The 19,128-nt window shown below is 36.2% G+C and overlaps 1 protein-coding gene across 1 annotated transcript in view; it reads left to right on the top strand.

Annotated features, from left to right (window-relative positions):
• Positions 1-19,128, top strand: part of MALRD1 (MAM and LDL receptor class A domain containing 1) — a 514,668-nt gene that overhangs the window by 172,196 nt on the left and 323,344 nt on the right. Inside the window, exons 22-23 of the mRNA XM_012803304.1 lie at positions 10,827-10,983; positions 14,901-15,011. Coding sequence (XP_012658758.1) covers positions 10,827-10,983; positions 14,901-15,011 — 268 coding nt within the window. The remainder of the gene's footprint in view (positions 1-10,826; positions 10,984-14,900; positions 15,012-19,128) is intronic.

The following is a 19,128-nucleotide window of genomic DNA, read 5'->3' as shown; positions in this document are numbered from 1 at the left end:
TTAATTGGGACTTTGAAAGTGCCATTTGAAATCAGAAGATAAATAAACATGTTGTATGATTTTTTAGGCTTTTTTTTAATGTGTTTATACTTGCCTCATAAAGTCTTATTCTCCAGCGACTATCATGCGATATTGAAATAAGAACTGTGGGTGCTCCTAATTAAAATAGTTGGCTCTGAGACTTCGGTAATGGAAGTTTTAGTTGCTAAAGTCCTCGGGTGGTTATATAAAATTTCAACAAACGCTGTTCATTACTTCATTTTTATTTCATGAGACTAGGAAAGAGAAATCCAAAAGCACTCTGCGAAAATCGCAAATCTGTTTTCAAAATCCAGATGCCTTGCATTTGTGAAGTAGAATTTTATATAGAAAAGCAAGCATTAGCTGCCAATTTTATTTAGCAACAGATTTAGCCAATATTTATTGAGTACCACTTGGGTTTAAACCACTTTTCAAGACGTTCTACACACTGTAATAAAGAAGATGAAATGTGGGTCTTGGTGGGTTTATAAGTTAGTGGGGCATACACCTATGTAGTCAATGAATTAAAATCCATAACGATGAGTACATTTGAAAATTTACTTAGAAGATGCTATAGAATTCTGAGGTAAGGGAATAATTTTTGAATTAAAAATTGAGCCTTGAAATTGGAGTCTAGGAATCTAAAAAAGCTTAGAGATGACAATCGATTTGAAATATGTTATGGAATATGAATTTAAGCATTGCAGAGAGAGAACCAAGAGCAGAGGTTATACATGTGCCCAGAAGAAAGACCAATATGATGGAGACACAGAGACAAGGAAGTACAAGACGTATTTTAGTGATCGCGTGAACCCTTGAAATGGGCATATGTAGGTATCTGAGTAAAGTCATACATAAAAATTTTGAAGCCAGATATTAGGCCGATTAGTTATTCCTCAGATCTTCATAAGTTGAGACTTTATCCATAGATGAGCAGTGAGCAATCGATATCCTATGGCCAGAATCTGCTCTGATGCCTGTTTTTCTGTTTTTGTAAATATGGTTTTCTTGGAACATGACCATTACCATTCATTCATTCGTGTTATTCATGGCAGCTTTTGTATCACACCTGAGGACTGAACAGTTATAACAGAGGCCCTAGTGCCTTCAAAGTGTAAAATATTTTCTGTTCAGACCCTTACAGGAAAAACAAACCACCAACAAAAAACAAATGACCAAAAAAAAAAAAAAACAAACACCCTATACTCTCACTTTCAGCCCAGGGCATTAGGAAACATCAGTCTGCTGACTTTAGTTACAAGTACTGCATGTGCTAAGATAAGATTTCATCAGAAAGAGGATAAATTCACTGCTTCCTTTACCAAGAAAGTCTTGCCATGAAAAAAAAAAAAGTCAGCTGCTCCAGACTGTGTGCTTAAGCAAACTGATACACATTCTAGTGAAACTTTTTATTTACCTACAGAAAGTGCCGGGTAGTCGAGTTCAAGGACCTCACTTTGGGAAGTGAATATATATTGAAGATTTCTGAACAGGGTGATAGAATCAGATGCATATTTTAGAAAGAACCAATAGGGCAAACAGAAGCCTTTTGTTTGTTTGTTATTGTCTCTTCTGGAATACTACGGCAGAGTGTGGAGGGCACATGAGGGATTTGAGTCAGCTGGCGCTGCTTCTAAACCGTGAGGAATCAGCCACTGGAGATTTGATACCCAATAGGAAATGTTATTTTTTCTATAAATTTATGTTCTAAAATCCTACATAAGTCCTCTGATGGATCTGGCTTATTTGTGAAGGCCGCTTACTCCCACTTGTTTGTCACACACAGTAGAGTTGGTATCAGCGTTGGGATGCAGTTCCACACGGCCAGTGATGGTCCGCTAGAGGTGCTAGGGTAATAATATGGATTAGAAAACTAGTTCTGTTGAATGCGGCCTTAGTCCATTCAGCTGCTATAACTAAATACTACAGACTGGTTTGCTTATCACAACAAACAATTCTGAAGGCTGGTAAAGCTCTGATCAAGATGCCACCAGTGCCAGTCTGGTGAGGGCTTTCTGGTTCATAGATAGCACTTTATAGCTGTGTCCTTCTGTGTTGGAAGAGCTGGGCTAGTTCTCTTGGGGTCTCTTTTATAAGGACTCTAATTTCAGTGATAAGGGCTCTGGCTTCATGACCTCATCATGTCCCAAAGACCCCACTCCCTAATAACATTGCTAAGGTACTGCAATTTCAACATATATATTTGCATAGGGGGACAAATATGCAGACTGTAGCAAATTCTTTATATTTCCTCCTGTTTATGGGTGAATGTTTTTAGTAGATCATATCTCGCAAGGTATGCTAACACAGCCTGCAGTATCTCAACGAATCAAAGGACAAATCTTAATCTAAAGAATGGTCTTGGAGAATATGTCTTTCATACCATGTGTGTATAGGCCCAAAGGTTAATTGACCTTATTAGCACTATTTTGATTTTCCCATGCAAAGTATTTTTTTCCCTCCTAACTTAATTAGGGCAACTACCCAGAAGATTCTCAACTAAGGGGGGGGGGGAGCCCGTATCATAATTACTTAATCTGTGTAATAATAAGACTTTAAAAATTGATTATCCTCTAAGACCTAGGCAACTTTCTTTTAAAATAGCTCAGGGTATAAATCTTTTTATAAAGCCTTTTTTAAAACGCTTGTACATTGGCCAACCTAACCAAAAATAGAAAATTAAAGTCCCTAATATCAATCAGAAATGACAAAGGTGAAATAACAACAGACACCTCAGACATTCAAAGAATCCTTAATGAATACTACAATAAACTTTATTCCCAGAAATATGAAAATCTGAAAGATATTGATCAATACTTGGAAGCACGCCAACTTCCTAGACTTAATCAGAAAGAATTGGAAATGCTGAACAGACCTAGATCAAGTACAGAAATAGAATCAACTATACAAAATCTCCTAAAAAGAAGAGTCTAGGACCAGATGGCTTCACATCAGAATTCTACCAAACCTTTAAAGAGGAACTAGTTACCTACATTACTTAACCTTTTCCAAAACATCGAAAAAGAAGGAATACTTCCCAACACATTCTATGAAGCAAATATCACCCTCATCCCCAAACCAGGAAAAGACCCAACAGAAAAGAAAATTATAGACCAATATCTTTAATGAACATAGATGCAAAAATGTTCAATAAGATACTAGCAAACAGAATCCAGCAACATATCAAACGAGTTATACATCATGACCAAGTGGGTTTTATCCCAGGGTCTCGAGGTTGGTTCATATGTAAATCTATAAATATAATACATCACATAAACAAACTAAAAAAGAAAGACAATATGATTCTCTCAATAGATGCAGAAAAAGCTTTTGCCAGTATCCAGCATCCTTTCCTGATCAGAACACTTAAGAAAATTGGTACAGAAGGGACTTTTCTTAAACTGATAGAGGCCATCTACAACAAACCCACAGCAAATATCATATTGAGTAGAGTAAAATTAAAAACATTTCCACTCAGATCAGGAACCAGGCAAGGTTTCCCATTGTCTCCACTACTTTTTAACATTGTAATGGATGTCTTAGCCATTGCAATCGGGCAAAATAAGGTGATCAAGGGTATACAAATAGGGTCAGAGGAGATCAAACTTTCACTCTTTGCAGATGATAGGATTTTATACCTGGAAAACCCCAGGGACTCAGCTACAAAACTCTTAAAAGTGATCAAGGAATATAGCAGCATCTCAGGTTACAAAATCAATACTCACAAATCAGTAGCTTTTATATATACCAATAATAGTCAAGCTGAAAAAATAGTCAAGGACTCTATTCCCTTTACAGTAGTGCCAAAGAAGATGAAATATTTGGGAATTTACCTAACAAAGGATGTGAAAGAGAATTATGAAAGTCTGAGAAAAGAAATAGCTGAAGATGTTAACAAATGTAAAAACATACCATGTCATGGCTGGGAAGAATCAACATTGTTAAAATGTCCGTATTACCCAAAGCAATATACAAATTTAATGCAATCCCCATCAAAGCACCACCATCGTACTTTAAAGATATGGAAAAAATAGTACTTCATTTTATATGGAACCAGAAAAAACCTTGAATAGCCAAGACATTACTCAGAAATAAAAACAAATAGGAGGAATCACGCTACCAGACTTCATACTATACTATATATCTATAGTGATCAAAACAGCATGGTATTGGCACAAAAATAGAGAGGTAGATGTATGGAACAGAATTGAGAACCAATAGATGAACCCAGGCACTTATCACCATTTGATCTTTGATAAGCCCATCAAAAATATAAATTGGGGGAAAGATTCCCTATTAAACAAATGGTGCTGGGAGAATTGGCTGGTGACTTGTAGAAGACTGAAACTGGACCCACACCTTTCACCATTAGGAAAAATTGACCTTCATTGGATAAAAGATGTAAACTTAAGACATGAAACTGTAAAGATTCTTGGAGAGAGTGCAGGAGAAACACTTGAAGAAACTGGCCTGGGAGAATACTTTATGAGGAGGACCACCTGGGCAATTGAAGCAACATCAAAAATACATTACTGGGATTTGATCAAACTAAAAAGCTTCTGCATAGCCAAGAACACAGTAAGAAAAGCAAATGGACAGCCCTCAGAATGCGAGAGGATATTTGCAGGTTATGTTTCTGACAAAGGTCTGATAACCAGAATCCACAGAGAACTCAAACTTATTAATAAGAAAAGAACAAGTAATCCCATTTCATTGTGGGCAAAGGACTTGAACAGAAGCTTCTCTGAAGAAGATAGGTGTGTGGCCTACAGACACATGAAAAAATGCTCATCATCTTTAATCATCAGAGAAATGCAAATCAAAACCACTTTGAGATATCATCTAACTCCAGTAAGAGTCACTCACATAACAAAATCTCCAAACTATGGATGTTGGCGTGGATGTGGAGAAAAAGGAACACTTCTGCACTGCTGGTGGGAGTGCAAGCTAATATGTCCCTTTTGGAAAGAAGTATGGAGAATACTCAGGGATCTAAAAGTAGACCTACCAGTTGATCCTGCACTTCCTCTACTAGGTGTATATACAAAAGACCAAAAATCACTTTATAACAAAGAAATTTGCAGCAGGTTGTTCATTGCAAATCAATTCATAATAGCTAAGTCATAGAAGAAGCCCAAGTGCCCATTCACCCATGAATGGATGAATAAATTGTGGTATATGTATATCGTGGAATACTATGCAGGCTTAACAAAGATGGAGACTTTACCTCTTTTATGTTTATATGAATGGAGCTGGAACATATCCTACTTAGTAAAGTATCTCAAGAATGGAAGAAAAAATATCCAGTGTACTCAGTACTATTATGAAACCAATTTACAACCACTCACACTTTAATGAAGAATAGATCACAACTATGGCCCAAGATGAAGGAGGGAGGAGGGGACTATCGGAGGGGAGGGGTGAGGTCAGATCGAGGGAGGGTGAATGGTGGGATCACACCTATGCTGCATAATGCAGGGGTACATGTCGGATCTAATAGTATAGAGTATAAATGTCTTAACACAATAATTATGTAAACGAGATGAGGTATATATTAACCAGTGTGATGCAAGCATTCCTAATTGTATATGAAATCAGTACATTGTACCCCATGAATGCATTAATGTATACATAATCTATGTGTTTTTGATTTAATTAAAAAAAAAAAGAAGAAAATACATGCAAAAAAATAAAAATTAAAAGACTTCTACATCATTACCTTGGATCTTTACTTTTGTAATACCTGAAAGTATAACAACTTTTTAAAGCCCTTTCCTACTGTGTGGTTTATGATATGTTTTATTAGGAAAAGATGTATTCCTATGAAACATCCTACCGCCTGCTCTGTGTGAGCAAAGATAATTTGAAGGTTGGTCGAGAGTTGCTGATATTTTATGGGTGACAGCGCTGTTAGGTGTGGTCATTACGGCTCTGCTCATTCCGGGAGAGAAGCTGGTTTCTCTGCGGGTACATGCTTGAATAGTCTCATCTCAGACACAGGCAAGTGTGTGTGATTCTTCATTTTTTCCATTAGAAATCACACATAAAACATCACGTGCCCTCAATTAATACCTATGAGACTGGTGACCGAATGATCTACTGCTACACTTGGTACTGTGTTCACAGTTTAATGTGAAAACACAAATGCAGTTTGGTTGTTTACATTTTTCAAACTGCTCTCCTGACATATCTCCTTTTTTGTTTCTTTACTCTGTATGTGAAAGGGACATTTCAGAGATAGATAATTTTTTTAGAGAATTGTTTCCATGAGTTTTTTCTTTCCTTTTCCTTTTTTTGAGACAAGAATATCACTTTGTGGCCCTCGTAGAGTACGGTGGCATCAATGCTTATAGCAACCTCAAACTGCTGGGTTCAAGCCTCAGCCTGTCCAATAGCTGGGACTATAGGTGCCGGTCATGACACCCAGCTGGTTTTAGAGACAGGGTCTTGCTCTTGGTCAGGCTGATCTCAAACTCCAGAGCTCAGGCGATCCACCTAGCTAGGCCTCCGAGCGTGCTAGGAATACAGGCATGAGCCACCTCCAGTTTCTGGGAATTGAATACAGAGATGAGTCTTTGAAGAACCATTGACTGCATGCTTTTATTGTTGTCAGAATTCTGCCCTTTAGTCAGTTAATTCCTCCATGACCTCCAGACCTATTAGCTTTGTTCCATCTACATTTATTTTTGCCCCAGCCTGAAACAGTTATTGACTTACAAGATTTAATTGTATCTGAGTCTACAATTTCTATCATGCCTTCGTTCCTTCTGATTTACACATGTGCTCTACTAATTTTAAACTCACTTATTTATTTTAGCTATTTTATGAAGGTCCACCAGGCACTGTGAAACAAAGTAGATAAGGTCCCTAAATGCAGCAATAAACGTATTAAGATTTGGGAATATTTTACCCAGTGCTTACTTTTATGAATTTAGCTAGATCAGTGGTTCTCAGTGTTCCTAATGCCACAACCCTTTAATACAGTTCCTGTGGGTCATGACGCACAGGTTGAGAACTGCTGAGTTAGGTAATACAGGTACAAAACAAAATACACATACAGGTCATTGACTAACTGGCAAAATGCACCATTTGTTAGCATGTTATAGCCATAAAATATATTTTCTCCCATGCACCAAATGGCTTTTTCATCATATTGATATCTAGGATAAACATAGATACCACGTTTTTTGGTAGGTACACAATAAATCACTTTTACTAAATTTTTTTAATTATGTGTGCATAATGGTGGTATATCTTTGTAGGGTACCTGTGATTTTGATACAGGCATACAATATGACCTAGTCAAATCAGAGTAATTGGGGTATCCATGACCTCAGGCATTTATCATTTTTTTCTTTATGTTATGAACATTCCAATTCCATTCTTGGGGTTATTTTAAAGTCTACCTTATTATTGATTATAGCCACTTTGATGTGCTATCAAATACTGTTCTTGTCTCTATCTCTGATAATATTTACTTTATATATCTGAGTGGTCCAGTTTGAGGTACATGTCAACCCCTTCCTGAGTTGACACCTTCATTATTATGTAATGATCTTCTTTGTTTAGTTTTATCCTTTTTGCCTGGAAATCTATTTTATATGAGAGAAGTTTAGCCCCCCTGCTCTTTTCTGGTTTCCATTTGCATGAAATGTCTTTTTCTATTCCTCCATTTCCAGTCTGTCCACATCTTTATGGGTGAAGTGTATTTCTTGCTAATAACATATGGTTGGCTCTTGTATTTTTATCCATTTTTATCCATTCAGCCACTCTCTGTCTTTTGGAGAGTTTATTCTATTCACATTCAATGTTGCTGAGAGGTAAGGATTTATTACTGGGAAGTTATTGTTTGATTTCTGGTTGTTTTGTGGTCTTCTCTTTCTTATTTCCCTTCTGACTTCCTTTGCTAAAAGTGATTTTCTCTGGTCTTGTGTTTTAATGTTTTGCTTTTTAAATTTTTGTGTACCTATATAGATTTTTTATATTTGAGGTTACCATGGAGCTTGCCAAAAAACATTTTATAACCAGGCTCGGCGCCTGTAGCTCAGTGGCTAGGGTGCCAGCCACATACACCAGAGGTGGTGGATTCATTTCCTGCCTGGGGCCTGCCAAACAACAATGACAACTACAACCAAAAAATAGCCAGGTGTTATGGCAGGTGCCTGTAGTCCCAGCTACTTGGGAGGCTGAGGCAAGAGAATCACTTAAGCCCAAAAGTTGTAGGTTGCTGTGAGCTGTGATGCCACAGCACTCTACCGAGGGCAACATACCAAGACTCTGTCTCAAAAAAAAATTATAACCAATTATCTTAAACATGTGACAACTCTTGTTACAAAGCAATAAACCAGCAAGAAGAATGCTAACAGAAATTTTACCTTTTAACTCAATCTCTCACACTTTTTAATTTTTTATTGCTTCCATCTGCGTCTTATGCTATCCATCATGCAAAAATTACTACAATGGCATAGTTAGTTTGGGTAAGTGTGTCTTTTAGTCTTCCTACTCAAGTATGAGTGATTTGTGCGTTGTTGCTATAGCAATAGAGTATTTTATATTTGGGTATTTATTGTCACCAGTCAGCTGTGTACCGTCAGATGATGCCCTATTGTTCATTAATGTCCTTTGTCCTTTTCTTGAAGATTAAAGGATTCTTCTAATAATTTTTGTAGGAGAGGTCTGGGAAAGTCTTTATTCCTCCTTCTAGTTTGAAAGATTTTTTGCAGGATCTAATATTCTAGGGATAACGTTTTGTTTCTCTCTGGACTTTGAATATATCATGTCACTCTCTCTTGCTGAAGGGCTTCCTCTGAGACTTCTGGGATTATTCTCTGTGTGTTAGACTAAATCAACAGTAGAATTAAATGGCCACTTAGGAGGCTTATTATTTTAAGAAAGAGACAATGAAATTTGGACTCAAGGTGGTGGCATTAAAATCGGGGAGAGGAATGGACAATGTAGGCTGTACCTTGGTAGTAGTACCCAATCTTGAGTGCATTTAGATGTGCTATAATAATAATTATATGATAATTAATTTTATGATAAATTATAATAATATTACAATAATCCAGACAGCTGATTAAAGAAATATTTGCGGAGAAATAAATCATACATATATAGAAATGTGCATGCTTTTTTTTCTTGTAGTTTCCACTCTTGCTCTATATACCTGAATCTATAAATATATCCATGTATTTTCTGCGTATCTTTGCAATAGTGGGATATCAAGTGTACAAGGAAATAAACTGGAAGTGCTTTTTCATTGATACATCTTTCAGACAAATTAGTAATTCTGCCTCTTAAATATCTAAACTCATGCTCTGTGTGGTTTATAGGACCCTAAAGTTCTTATTTCATTAGCAACAACTACAATGACCATTTATTTAATATACATAATAGGCCAGGCACTGTGTTAGATGCTCCACAGATTTGATTTCTAGTTCTCATTTAGAGTGTACACAGAACTATCCAGTTTTACTAAGAGAAGAAACTAATCTGTTCAGGGAAGTTAAACAACCTGCCCAAAGGTTGGGAGCTACCTAGTAAAGGCCAGCCGCCAAACCCTTGTGTAATTTGCAGTTACATTCCCAGGACCTTGGACAGCAACTGACAAGCCTCAACATTCACTAAATACGTGGTGTCTAAATGAATACTTCTATCTCTCTCTGCATCTACTTGCTATTAACAATTCACGTTCTTTGCTCAAAGAATGTGATACAATTTTCAGAATAATGTGTACTTAGTAATGAGCAAATTTATACTCTTTACTTCATAGCATTTAACATGAGGTTATAATGTGGCACAACGTAAGGTTAATTAACAAACAAAAAACAGTGTGCCAGAATGGTCACACCGAAGAGTCAGCTCTTTATTTGTGCTTCAAAAGCTGTATGGAACCTAGCATGTCTTTAATGTTTTATTATTTTTTTTATTGAGTTGATAATGTAGGAGCATGAATTCTTTGCATTTGGGGGGAGAATGTATTGTTATTTGATTCCATCATTGTTTTTACTTTTTAAAATTGGGCCTAGGGAAGAAAAAGATACTCTTTAAAATTATCTCTAAAGTTGTTAAAATATGTTGAAGTGAAGTTGAACTAAATTATAGAATAAATTTCAACTGAAAGCCATTGAGACCTCAGAGTTGAACCCCAGACCAGTTTTCTTTCTGTTTTTCATGCCTTATTTATTCATATTTTTTCTTATTTTTATGCTTCTTCTAAAGCCAATCAATACTTCAGAGCCTTATTTTACCCATATCAGAAAAATCTCTCAAAATATGATCAAGGTATCAGTAGCATCATTGTAAAGGAAAAAAAAAAAGTATTGCTTGAGGCCTGATGTTTAAGACCAGCCAGGAAAAGCTGTCTCTACAAAAAGTAAGAACAAAATTATCCAGACACATTGGCGCATACCTGTAGTCATAGCTACCCAGGAGGCTGAGGCAGGAGGATCACTTGAGTTCAGGAGCTCAAGCCTGAGTGAGCTATGATGACACCACTGACCACTGCACCCTAGCCTGGGCAACAGAGTAAGAACTCGTCTTGGGAGGTGGGAGGAAAAAAAAAAAGAAAATAAGTAAATCAAATTTTAAAGTTTTGTCATTAATTTCTACCTATTATACAAGTTGATGTCATTATAAGGTGTGTGGATTCAAAAATAAAAATGGTAGAAGTATTATTTCTGAGAAAAGTTAGGGACATAATTATACTCTAGAGAAAATGGTTTTAGGAAAAAATACAGAGCAATGACAAAATATTATGTTTCACAATATTATTCTTTTTTTAATCTGACAAACACTTTCCCCAGAAATACCCCAGATGGCTGGTACCTCTATGCTGATAGTTCCAATGGGAAATTTGGTGACACGGCTGACATCCTCACTCCTGTCATTTCACTCACGGGGCCAAAATGTACCTTGGTGTTCTGGACACATATGAATGGTGCCACAGTCGGTTCTCTCCAGGTACTGCTTAGGAAATAATATTTTCTGAATTACCCTTATGAAAATTTATGCTGCATAATGTAGTGCCATTAAAATATAGTCTGTTAATAAATTGAAATGGACAAGTATTTCCATTTGGACAATATTTCCATTTTCCATTTGGACAATATTTCCAAATGGACAATATTTCATTATGGTATGATGGAGTAAAAGCTTTAGCAGAATTGGACACGAATCACTAATATTTAATTTTTACTCTAATTTATTAATGTTATCTATTCTGAGGTTACACCTTCTGTGTAATACTATTTTATGTGTGAGACATATCATGGAGGTTTCAGCATCAATGATCTGAGTATAACACAATCAAAAGAATATATATACTTTGGAATACTTGGATGTGTATTAGTGTTGCCTTTGATGGGAGTGGGGGACAGATTCTGCAATCATCTTTTTCAAATATTTGTTTATTTGTTAAAATAAAGCAAATTGTTTCAAATTCACTAAATACTGCAAGAATATCACAACCAACCCCAGTACACTCTTTACTCAAAGATCATATATATATATATATATATATATATTTTTTTTTTTTTGTCAAAAAAAAGTTATTACTCCCATAACTTTCCTAATACAACAAATATCAGGCAAGGATACCTTTTAGTAGTAATACTTTCTATTCAGTTTGTTGATCATTTCCTTAGCTGTGCAGGAACTTATTAATTTAATAAAGTCCCATGATTTGTTTCTGTTATTTCCATAATTTCCATTGCAGTCTTACTCATAAATTCTTTTCCTAGGTCGATGTCTAGAAGAATTATTCCTGCGTTTTCATGCCTTACATTTAAGTGTTTTATCCAGTTTGAGATAATTTCTGTGAGTGGTGAGAGACATGGACCCTGTTTCATTCTTATGCGTGTTGTTATCCAATTTTCCCTGCACTAATTATTGAATAGGGCTGGTTTTCCTCAGTTCCTATTGTCTGCTATGTCAAAGATCAGTTGGTTGTCTGTGGATGGTTTTACATCTGGGTTCCCTATTTTGTTTCAATGTTCCATGTCTCTATTTCTGGGCCAGCACCATGCTGTTTTGGTGACTATAGTCTTTATTTAATAGTACAGTTTGAAGTCTGATAACGTAATACCTCTAGATTTGCTGTTTTTGTGTAAGATTGTTTTGGCTATTTGGGTTCTTTCCTGGTTCCAACTGAAACACAGAATTATCTTTCCAGATCTGTGAAATACAGTGTGGTACTTTCATGGGGATTGTATTTAATCTGTAAATAATTTGGGGTAGTATGGATTTTTTTTAATGATGTTGATGCTATGAGTCCATGAGGATGATATATTTCATTTATTGTGTGTGTAATCTGTGATTTTTTCCCTTACTGTTCTGTAGTTCTCTTTGTAGAGATCTTTCAGTTGGTTAAGAATATTCCTATAATATTGAGTCTTTAATTTGACTCTTTGCTTGACTGTTTATGAAAGTACTACTGATTTGTCTACATTGATTTTGTAAGCTAAGACTTTGCTGGATTTATTTATCAATTCCAGGAGTCTCTTGCTTGGGTCTTTGGGGTTTTCTAGGTAATATGATATATCATCAGCAAAACCAATCAATAGTCTGACTTCCTCTTTTGCACTTTGGATACCCTTAGTTCATTTTCTTGTCTGCTGTCTGTGTCTAGGCCTGCAGCACAATGCTGAACAGATTTGGTGATGCTGGGCCTTCTTGTCTTGTTCTAGTACTTTGGGGGATGCTTTCAACTTTTCCCCATTCAGTATGATGTTGACTATGGGTTTGTCCTTTGTGCGCTTTAAAACTCTGACCTATGTTCCTTCTGTGCCTAGTTTGTTGAGGGTTTTTGTCATGAAAGGGTGCTGGTTTTTGTCAAAAACTCTGTTCACATCTATTGAGATGATCCTATGGTCTTTATTTTTGCTTCTGTTTATGCGGTGAATCACATTTACTGATTTATGTATGTTGAACCATCCTTGTAGCCCTGGGATAAAGCATACTTAGTCAGGGTGGGTTATGTTTTCTTTTATGAGCTTTTGAATTTGGTTTCCTAATGTTTTACTGAAAATGTTTACATGTTCATCAGGAATATTGATCTATAGTTTTCTTCTTTATTGGGTCGTTTTCTGGTTTTGATGTCAAGGTGATAATGACTTGATAGAGTGATTTTGGGAAGATTCCCACATTCTGAATGTTATGGAAAAATTTCTGCAGGATGGGTACCAGATCTTTCTTGTAGGTAAAATTTGCTATGAATCCATCTGCTTGAGGGCTTTTGTTTGTTTTTGATGGAAGATGCTTTATTACTGCTTCAATTTTACTGTGTTTCATTGGTCTGTTCAGCAGTTCTGATTCTTCCTGATTGAATTTTTGGAGGTTGTGTGTTTCCTGGAATTTGTCCATTTCCTTTAGGTTACCTAATTTATATGTGTAGGAGAGTTTTACAGTATTTATAGATGATATTTTGCATTTCTATGGTATCACTTGTAATGGCTCCTTTTTCATTTCCAATTGAGCTTGTATGGGTCCTTTCTCTTCTAGTCCTCATTCCAAATTGTCTTATGAGTAGAAATTTTTACAAAATGTTCATTACAGGCTATTTTACATTTTTCACTGGTAAAATGAGAATTATAGCCTGGTATATTTTGTGGTGAAGATTAATGGTATGAAATATGCTTTCAGTTTTTTCAAAATGAAATTTAGTATTATTAGCTGAAAAATTTATAAAATGTTAAACTTTATAAGTAATAATAAAATATATAAAATGATATATATGATACTTATATTCGTTTGTGGATCTACGAAATAACCTTAAATGTTTCATTAATATGTTACTTGAACTTTTTTTAGTTTTAGTTATTGGTATATATTTTGGTGTTCATACAAAGAAGGCTTATTTCCCATAGATCTTCCAGTATCTTTCATAATGATTTTATTTATTTGTTTAGAAATTATATTTTCTTGACTTTGGTAATATACTGGATTCATTTAACATTTTTTAGCCCTATAATTTGATGGTGTCTTTGCTAGCAACATGTTACTTTTCTCATCATTCTAGAATCTAATTCTATAAAAACAATTCATCTGAATTTAATTTTCAAAACAGCCAACGAAACCACTGAAAGTTATCTTCATTTAAAAAAGCCAAAACCTAGACAACCCTTTATCTGAATAATTCTTGGGATGCATAAATTGTATTTTTTAAAACATCGTGTTGCGAGATGATTAAATAAACCACCTATGTCAATTATTTTGCAATGTGAAATTGTTCTGCTTTCCCCGTAATGATCCATTACTCTCTTCATGGCTCATTTTCTGTCATTATAAAAGAAGAGACAGGATAGTTTGTCTTCGGAGAGTAATCCAAATTCTCCTTTGGAGTTAGGCTGCAATACCATTGAGGATTTGTTAATGTCAAAACCGTTGGGCAGGAAGCTCTTAGTGCCACAGCAGGAATGGGTGCCCACTTTACCACCTGTCTCTGCTGTTACAATTAAGTGGGCTCACATTGTAACAATGCTGCTCTACTAAAACCTATCGCATGAGGAAGTTCATTTTCAAAAGACTGTTTTAGGAAGTGATGCTGTTCTTTTGACCATACAAATACTATTTAATATATGCAATGTCAATTGTTACTATTGTCGGATTTTTAAAAAGCCAATGTAGTTGAGTTCTTAATTACATGGTGTCCAGGTATTTTAGGATTAACTGACAGTCATATGCACCTTTATTGCACAAAGCATTACCCTGGGGACACAATGCTTTATAGTACGGAACAAAGACATCTAATGACGAATGTCTCCACTCTTCAGGGACTTGATGTTGATATTAACATTCAAAAAGTAAGATCACTAGCAAAACGCTACATGTTTAAAATTTCTCCAGGTAAAACAATTCAATTTTTTTATTTATCTTTTCAGGTACTCATCAAGAAGGATAATACCACTTCTAAATTGTGGGCTCAAAGTGGACAGCAAGGTGCCCAGTGGAAGAGAGTAGAGGTGTTTTTAGGAATTCATTCACACATGCAGGTTTGTCGTCCAGTTATGTGACTCAGGGTTCATTTTGTTTTTCTTTTATCCTGACTTACTTCTTTGTCTCAAAGTCTTCTGGGGTCCCCATTCCCTGTTAAATGTGTTGTATAAATGTACAGACACCAAACTTGACGTTTCATGGTGCGTTTTCCATGGGTCTTTCCAATTCCAGAATGCTCTACTTTCTTCTGATTAGAAACTCATCCTTCTAGGAAGCTTTAATTTGAATAATGACCTTCTTCCGTGTCTCAATCAGCTTCCCACAAAGAAAGAATACCTCTCTCAATTTTGCAAACATTTTCTCAGAGCTTGTAGGATAATTAAATAAGTTTGAACCTGATTAAAAGGGAAGTCTTTTGAAAGCACATTCTATTGCCGAATCTATTATAGGTAATAGATTGACCTAATTTAAAAATATTTTGGGAGGGCACACTATTGGGTGATGCTCTATTTGTCCTCATGTACATTACAATAATATTAAGAGGATGAGACCTAGATATACCTAACAATTAAAGCAAAGTAGTAATCATAGATTAAAATGTTTAAGCTGAAAATAATGATGTGCCAAAATATTTGGTAGGGATTTTATTTTTTATGGATTATCAAGAAAAAAAAAAAAGAACTCCATAGGTGGCAGTTGTTTTGGAAGATGGTACTTGGCTATGAAGATTTGTTAAAAATTTGGATAAGCAGAGTGAGAACACACAGTCATTTACATAGGAGAACATTTTCTTAGTCTTGCTTCCTGGGGCTTAATTCTATGAGTTTGAAGTATTTATCTCTTGTTAGAAAAAGTGAGATCCTTGGTAAATGCTGTTCTTCCAGTATTTATTTATTTATTTATTTTTGAGACAGAGTCTTACTCTTTACCCTAGGAAGAATGCTGTGGTGTCATAGCTCACAGCATCCTCAGGGCTCTAGTAATCCTCTTACTTAGGCCTCCCTAGTAGCTAGCTGGGAGTACAGGCATGCACCACTACACCTGGCTTGTTTATCTAGATTTTAGTAGAGTCGGAGTCTCACTCTTGCTCAGGCTGGTCTCGAACTCCTGAGCTTAAGCAATCTGACCACCCCAGCCTCCCAGCGTGCTAGAATTACAGGTGTAAGCCACTGAGCCCAGCCTATTTCCAGTTTTCTGTATGTGAAGCAGGGGCAGCCAAGTTAGTGGTAAATGTTCAAGTAAAAATATCTACAATTATGTCCTTTCTCTGATAAATCAGCCCCTCTCAAGTCCAATGGACTCACTGTCTGGATACAGCACTATGCCCATTTTCTTGGAAGGATAGCTATAAAATAAATCACATATATATTTGCTTCCCACTGAAATCCAGTTTTCTTATGAATCGCTTGTAGAGAATTTAGTATATAGATAAGAAATAAGTTCAACCTGAAGACATAAAGACCAGCCAGTGATTTAACAGCCTTGCACAATATGAGATTTATTATTTGGAAGGATTCCAACTGTCCAGCCTCCAAGGTTTTTAAACTGAAGCAAGAAGAATTTCCAGCAAGAACTTAGGGAAGGTTCTGCAGCTGCCAACACAGGCTTCCACCCCAGGCAATTAATTCTCAACTAGTTGTGTCCACATAGAATATTTGTGTAGCAAAACCATGTTCCAAGTAACATTAAGGGGGATTTCAGGAAGGGGAATCAATTATTAATTTAGCCTTCCAGACATTCTAATTTTTCACACATTGAAACTTGAATACAGAGAAGTCTACCTGTGTTGTTTTCACCTTAAAGCTAAATGCTAAAAATTTGTGAATGTTCCTATTTTGTGTGACTCACTCTTGTTTTTCAATAAAAAATTTCTTGTGCACTTACTGTGTGCCAGGCACCTAATATGTGCAAAACACATTACTCTGCACTCTCCGTGGGTGGTATAGTAATAATCCCAGTACACTGTCCATGATTCTTCCAACTCTCCAATATCAGTCCCTTTGGCCTCAGAAAGATGACACCTTTTGCCTTGAGTGAAAGTATATTATTAAAGATTGTATGCTGAAGCCGCACAGGGAAGTTTGCATAGTTTTTTTTGGAACCCCAAAGTCTAGACAAAATCTTTAATTATAATAATTTTTTAAATCAGAACAGTCACAGACATAATACTAAGTACTATTCTATGAATATTAAAAATATTTACACATTTTGTTTTCTTAGTAGCCTTAGGAGGCACATACTCTTATTATCTCCATTTTATAGATTAGAATATAGAAGTCGGGTAACTTGTTCTAGTTATGTAATTACCATATGGCAGAGATCGACCTGAAAAATGGGCAGACTTTCCACTTGTCCACCATCTAACTGTCTCCCACATTTCCCTTCAAGTTTTACAAAAAGTAATTAGCTTTGACTTTATTCTACCTGAAAAAAGATGTACCATAATCGCTTAAAATGCATTTTGTCACATTCAATATAAAAATCTATGGAATGCTAACCAACCCCGTATAGGGCATTGAGACGATGATTTCGTCATTTGGACGTGGTAGGCAAATGAGATTATATCTGGAGGATGGGAGACTAACAAATTGTTAGTGAAACATTCATTGCATTATCTTATTTCTTTTTCCTTTCCTTTTCTTTCTTTTTTTTTTTTTCTGAGACAGACTCTCACTTTGTTGCCCTTGGTAGAGTACCCTGGCATCACAGCTCATAGCAACCTCCAATTCTAGACTTAAGCGATTCTCTTGCGTCAGCCTCCCAAGTAGCTGGGACTACAGGCACCTTCCACAACACCCAGCTATTTTTTAGAGAAGGGTCTCACTCTTACTCAGGCTGATCTCAAACCCATGAGTTCAGGCAATCCACCTGCCCTGGCCTCTCAAGTGCTGGGATCACAGGCCTGAGCTACTGTGCCCAGCCATGTTATCTTATTTCGTTTTTGTTGTTGTTGTTGTTGCGGTTTTGGCTGGGGCTGGGTTTGAACCCACTACCTCTGGCATATGGGGCCGGCGCCCTACTCCTTCGAGCCATAGGCACCACCCTCTTATTTCTTATTCCCAGAGCATGTGTCATATATTTAAGTTTAGCTATCCAAATAGTGGAGCATCATTTTTAATTTTGCATATCAATGTTTTCCCAGGGCTCAATTTCCCTTGTAAGACAGTTGTAGTCCGTGTTTTTCCTTCTAGTTTCACCTCTTTGGCAGCACTTCCCTGCTCCTTTATCTTTCAGACTTATTTTTCTTTTCTAGCTTGTCTGCTATGAAGAATAATTTATTTCTTTCATACAAATTCACCATACAGAAACCATTATAGTTTTCTTTGATAACAGGAGAGGCATGATTACAGTTATTCTGTCCTCTTACACTATTGTATAAAACACTCGGGATCACACAATAGTATAAAGGCCTAGCACATCTTAAGGAAAGACTGTAATTACTTCTTTTAAGAAAAAAATAATTGTCCAGTGTTGGTCTAAAGGCCTTGAGGAGATTGGGAACAGTAAATATTTTGTACAAAATCACTAAAGTAAAACTGTGCTTCTTGTTAACTCATCCCTAAATGTTCTAAATTTCCTTAGAAATATGTGAATATTTTTAGGGCAACATATATATGTATGTGTACGTGTATGTATAGGCTGCAGAGAAATTTAATAAAAATAATGAATTAATTGTATTAAAAAAATCTGAAGCTAGACAACATGGTTATTTATGTACCTATGAAACAGAGTTCATTGTTATTCCAAGAAGTGGTACTGTTACAAACAGAACAATGGAATTTCTACGATCATCAGTGACGCTTCTTACTCTCTGTCCTTCCTGATTCTGCTTAAGTCCACATATGTGGGAAATCATTGTCAAGCAATACATGTAGAGTACAGGCATGAGGATTCTGCTCATTACATACATTAACCAAAGGCAACTGAAAATCATTTCAATTCTAATGATATTGTCCCGTCCTGCGGGACACGGTTATTCGGGGGGCGAGGGGGACCCAGCCTGTAAAGAGAATGGGCACGAGAAAGAAGAGGCGAGACCAAGCAGATTTGTCAAGGTCTCCTTTAATGGGGGTGACAGATCAGTTTTTATAGTATTCAGAGAAGACAAGAGGTGGGGGGCAGAGGAATGCAGGAGTTAGAGCTTGCATCAATCTCCTGCTGGGAATGTAAACG

This window comes from Otolemur garnettii, unplaced genomic scaffold (genome assembly GCF_000181295.1).
Source record: "Otolemur garnettii isolate 467f Iridium unplaced genomic scaffold, OtoGar3 scaffold00019, whole genome shotgun sequence".
In the NCBI taxonomy this organism is placed as follows: Eukaryota; Metazoa; Chordata; class Mammalia; order Primates; family Galagidae; genus Otolemur; species Otolemur garnettii.
The sequence above is the reverse complement of the archived record's forward strand: the minus strand, read 5'-3'. Positions and strand labels throughout refer to the sequence as shown.